This window comes from Sinocyclocheilus rhinocerous, unplaced genomic scaffold (genome assembly GCF_001515625.1).
Source record: "Sinocyclocheilus rhinocerous isolate Xijiao unplaced genomic scaffold, SAMN03320098_v1.1 scaffold161, whole genome shotgun sequence".
NCBI lineage: Eukaryota > Metazoa > Chordata > Actinopteri > Cypriniformes > Cyprinidae > Sinocyclocheilus > Sinocyclocheilus rhinocerous.
In genome coordinates this window covers 452,977-458,544 of record NW_015627226.1, presented here as the reverse complement: position 1 = coordinate 458,544, position 5,568 = coordinate 452,977, and the positions used below count along the sequence as shown (strand labels likewise).

The following is a 5,568-nucleotide window of genomic DNA, read 5'->3' as shown; positions in this document are numbered from 1 at the left end:
GTGTGTAGTTAATTATCCTTGTTTGGTCTGTGTATTTAAGTGCCTGTGTGTTCAGTTCTAGTTTGTCCGGTCTCGTCAATGTCAGCGTCTGCGTTTATGCTACCCTGTGTGTTGGATTACCCTTGTTGGATTACCAGTGTGTTGGATTAAAGACTTGATAAATCTTCGTCTTCGTGCGTTTGTGAGCAGCACAGCTGTGACGGAAGACCGGACCCACAAAAGGGAAAGCAAAGCAGCGTTTATTTGGGTGTTTCTTTTTGGTTTGATTCAGTGTTTCTTTTGTAAATTTTTTCCCATTATGGATCACTTTGCCGCTGTCCACCTGCTCTGCCTTGAGCAGGGGAACCGCTCCCTCAAGGAGCATGTTGAGGAATTCCTCCATCTCGCCCATCAGACCACCTGCCCGGACGACTGCCTGTGCACGTTCCTGCACACCGGACTGAACACCGCCAGATGAACGCAGTTGTCTGGGGAGGGTCCTCGAGGGAGTTTCGCCGTTTATGTAAAGTGGGTGCTGAGCTCCTGCGGATCTGCCTTCACTGTCGGCCTCGTGGATGAAGACGCCAGCCCCACTTCCAACCCAGTGCCCAGCCAGTCACCACCCCGCTGCACGGAGAATCTGCCTGAGCCCACCGTGACTGAAGAGCCATCGCGAGAAGAAGCGACTGCGCTTACCATCGCCCTGGAGCCTGAGCCGATTGATACTGGTAACACTGCATGTGCCGGAGGGAATTCTCGTGGAATATGACTGGACTTGGACACTAATTTTCAGTTTGGAGAGTTAGAGACTTTGCTTCCCCTGAGCCTGCCTGATTCTATTAATCTGTCTGATTCGCTTGTCCCGCCCAGCCTCCCTCTCCCACCTCCTCTCCAAATTGCCCTAAGAGGCTTTTTATTTTTAATTGGATTTTGTGCATTTATTCATTCTCCTCAGTCATCAGCCACTACTGTTGTCCAGTCGTCTTCGTCCCCGTCAGTTCTTCTGTAATCTCCTCTCAGTGGTGGGGCTCTATCTCGGGCCAGCTGGGAGTCTCCGTCTCCTGGACCTGAGGAGCCCGTGGCTCGGCCTCCGGCCTTGGATGACCCCGCTCCACCTCACCCAGCCGTCATAACTCCTGCGCCTGTGCTCCTCCCACCCTCGAGTCCGGCATGGACCATCGTCCATTTGACCTCGGCGGGCTCCCTCGGTCAGTCGGCTCCACCTGGGTCGGACGTAGCGACGTCTCCACTGCAGACTTGCAAGCCGTCCGCTGCTCTCCGGCCCTCCACCCCTTTGGCTCCGGCAAGCTCCACCCTCCCTCAGGCTCTGCCTCTTTCGCCCTCTGGATCCCCACCTACATTTCGAGCGATCGTCGCTACGGCTCCATCGTGGCCGCCTGGATCCTTGGCATCGCTCCACCTCCTCGGCTCTCTGTCTGCGCCGTGGGCTCCACCGCCGTCGCCTCCGGTCGCCCTCATGTTGGCGTGTGTTCTTGGCTCCTCCCTCCATCGACGCCGCCATGGAGCACCATCCTGGCTGTGGCCTGGGCACCTGCCATCATGCCTCTGCTCAAGGCTACTCCCTGGCCCTTACCTCCATCTCCACCTTGGACTCTGTTTGTTGTCCTCCTCCAGAACCTCCACCAGTTTTCTCCGCTGGCCGCCTGCCCTTCGCCATCCCTCTGCAGTTGTCCTGACCCTCCTCTCTCTGCGCCTTCCGGGAGGGGGGAGGGGGGGCGATCTGTCACGACCTCATGGACTTTGTTTTCCTTTTTGCACTGTTTACCTTCATTGTGTTAATTGTGTCATTTGGTTCAGGTGTGTCTTGTTGATCTTCCTTGTTTGGTCGTGTATTTAAGTTCCTATGTGTTCAGTTTTAGTGGTCCAGTCCTGAGTCGTTAATGTCTGCATGTGTGCTACCTGTATGTTGGATTACCCTTTTTGGATTACCCTTGTTGGATTAAAGACTTTTGATATAACCTTCTTCATCTTCGTGCACTTATTATCACAGCGTAGCCATGACAGTAAAGAGGTTTCCCATGGTTTTTTTTTGCTAATATTTTCTCTGATGTCTGCAGGTATTGAGAAGAAAGTCTGACCTTTATCTTTCAGACCGTCTTGACATCAAAGCTGTTTTCTACTGTGGTAAGCATCGCATCAACAAGTGTATTCACAGCTACAAAATTCATTTATTGATCCATTAATTAAGTGTCTATGTCTATGTAGGAATCTTGTCATTCAAATTTCCTGAAACTCCAACACTGAAAGCAACTTGTCTGCTATTCGTAAGTACAACACTGAACATGTACCAAGAAGCAGTTCATCTTCATAGACAGCTGTAATTGTACACACAGCGCAAATACTACAGCTTGTACTGGAACACTTTCTGTACCATTAAAGGGGTCATGAACTGAGAAATCTAAATGCCCTTGATCTTTTGACATATAAAAGGTTATTGTACTATAAAAACATCCTGTAAGTTTCAGAATTCAAAACTTTCTCGTTAGTCTAAAAACAGCTTATATTGAAGCCAATCTGCCAAAACGACAAAGGTTGTGGAATGTGCCACTTTATGACGTAATAGAGCGGGGTAAACACCGCCTCCGCAGAAGAAGATCAATGCCTGCTTCTACATGACTGCCTGTTTAGCCCCGCCCACCGATGCACGCACATAGTGGGTAAATAACGAGAGAGGCAAATGCAGGTCTACGCAGAAACCAAACGATAAAGAAGCTCATAAGACAACAAGATGCTGTACAGTGCCAAGCTGTGGAAAAACACAGTCTTTGCATTGTCTTCCTTCTGATTAAAAAATTAGGAAAGAGTGGATGAAGTTTATTTTTAATGAAGTTCCAAACCGCGTCAGTAAGAACTTGGTCCTTTTGTTCACTTCATTTCACCGCGGATTCATTTACAAACGAGGCACAATTCGATGCAGGATTTTCAGAAAGATTGAAACTAAAAGATGATGCTGTGCCAAATATAGTGGATCCGACAGTAATGTCGCACCGCACAAGTGTGTTACTGTTTTTATTATGTGGTCACTATTGCTTTGTCTGTTATTACAGATCATTTGATATGTATTGAGTATTTATGCGTTTTTAACCTAAATCACAGCAGCATCCATCTGGGAAGGATGTAGGCTGTCAAACATACACAACTGTTCGACAATCAAGGCAGTGGGCGTTTACTTCCGAGTCGACAATCCGCCACGCCTAATCAAACACAGCGTTCCAATGAGAGGGGTCAAAACAGGACAGAAAACTCTAAATTATGCTTTTTGATGTAAACATTTTGATAACGTTATAAGTGGACCTCAGAGAACAGTACAAAATAATAAAAAAGGCAGTTCATGATCCCTTTATTACTTGTAATATTAGTCACCCTGTACATACGAGTAGAGTATATAGTACTCAAGACTGAGCTCTCTTGATGCTCCTGCACAGACGGAGCTGATCTCTCATTGTGAGGATATTCCTGTTGTGAGGGAGGTGCTACAGGAGGATGGCAAGCTGCTCCTTCAGACCCTACTAGAGGTCAGATATTTATGCATGTATATTGTTTCCGTCAGCAAGTCAATCATATAAAAATCTGTGGTTTCAGACAGACTCTGTGTGCATTAGTGTTTGCCATTTCTTAGTCACTCTTTCTTCAAGTTACATTGTTACACCAGTAGGTGGCAACAGGTGACTTTTATCATTGAATAATTTATTCAACTGATTCATTCAAACACTCATTCCATTCATACAAACATTCACTCAAGCAGTTCGTTCAAAAACACCTATTCAATTAAATTCCATTTGTTAATATTTGTACTATGATGGTCTTTGATTATATTGATCAAGGTAGTAGATTCAGGAGTAAATTAAGTGATGGTTTTTATGAGTGAATCATAGAATAATTCACTCCATAGATTATATAGATGTGTATATATAGGTAGACGCCCTATTAGCGGCTGTTTTTATGGGCCGCTATACATAAGCAGTCCACCATATTGGAAAGTTCAAAGCCGATTCTTGAACACTCTAGCAAATTGTCAATGTCTGCAACCCTAGTTATACACATGTATGAATATCTATATCTGCAATAGACTTCAACAGATGATTTTGCTAAACTAACACTTTAGCTAACACGACATTTAAAAGGTACTATAATTAAAACCTGTAATATTGAGTTAATACATGTTAAAAACACAAACCAACACATTCTTATCTGTGAAAATGTATCCAATTTCTTCATGAATTTAAATTTCAACAATTTTTACAACCAGAGTCTGCGCAGTGTTGTGGCATCTTGAAACGCATTGATTTTTATTGTGAGTGACAACACATTGACTGTTCCAAGATGACAGACACTTCGACATGTCTGGAGCAGTCGTATGTGGCATCTGCCTATACATATATATGATTCACTCAACCATTTTATTTCAGCAAACTGAGCCATTCAGGATGAAAACAAGTTTTTTTTTCTGAGTTAATCATTGTATCACGGACTCAAACAATTCATTCAAAAACAGATTCATTCAGGAGCAAATTATCTGACTGTCTATATGAGTGAGTAATTGAATAATTAATTTAACCTTTTTTTTAGTCACACCGATTCTCTTAGTATGAAAACAAGTGACTATATTTAGGAGCGAGTCACTGAATCATTCACTTAGCTAATTTGTTAAAAACAGATTCATGCAGCAATGAATTAAGTGACTTGTTATTAGTGAGTCATTGAATCATTCACTGATTTGTTCGCTATATTTAGGAGCGAGTCACTGAATCATTCACTTAGCTAATTTGTTTAAAAACAGATTCATGCAGCAATGAATTAAGTGACTTGTTATTAGTGAGTCATTGAATCATTCACTGATTTGTTCACATCTCACCACTGAGCACAAAGAACACTTTTGCCAGCAGATCCTCAGGTAGAACCATGACTTTAACATTAACACCAGAACAGGCACTCTGCACTTTATAAGCATTTGTTTCGTCTTTTCAACTGTTCACACAGGGAACAAGTGAGTAAGCGACGGATGAAGGACATTGTGAAAGAGTTTGCTTTGTTGAGTCGAGGACTACAAGGTACTGAGTATGCAGCAAGCTACTAAACACACTCTCTATGCAAGATCCAGAATGGATTCTGAGTTACAATTGCTTTACTGTTGTGGGGTCAAAAGATACAGTGCCCTATTTTGAATCAAGCCATATTGTTAACGTGTTATGATTGAAAAAGCAATCTGAATGATTGAAATAATAGATATGATTTTGATTTTTGTAATCCTATCACATCTTCTGTAAACACCACAACGGCACTGATTTCACCACAAAAAAATATTTTTTTTTGCCTATTAAAACGATCAAAACATCCTTAAAACGAGATACATTTACTCATGACTTTTTGTTTCAGAGAATATATCTCTATTTTTGTTTTAGGATAAACCTTGCTAAATGTTAGTTTGGGTTATACAAGGTTATGCAAGTCTTATACATTTATATTTATCTTATACATTTTTATGAATGGTGGTTTTTCCAGTTCTGTGGAAACCTGTGGAGCTTTGCAAGCTGTTTCGTGTGCGTTTTTTTTTTTTTTTTTTTTTTT

General features: G+C 42.8%; 1 protein-coding gene across 1 annotated transcript in view; it reads left to right on the top strand.

Annotated features, from left to right (window-relative positions):
* Positions 1-5,327, top strand: part of LOC107722396 (importin-13-like) — a 26,797-nt gene extending 21,470 nt beyond the window's left edge. The window contains exons 17-21 of the mRNA XM_016530753.1: positions 2,058-2,124; positions 2,206-2,264; positions 3,426-3,515; positions 4,863-4,894; positions 4,981-5,327. Coding sequence (XP_016386239.1) covers positions 2,058-2,124; positions 2,206-2,264; positions 3,426-3,515; positions 4,863-4,894; positions 4,981-5,077 — 345 coding nt within the window. The 3' untranslated portion in view covers positions 5,078-5,327. The remainder of the gene's footprint in view (positions 1-2,057; positions 2,125-2,205; positions 2,265-3,425; positions 3,516-4,862; positions 4,895-4,980) is intronic.
* Positions 5,328-5,568: the final 241 nt, after the last annotated feature.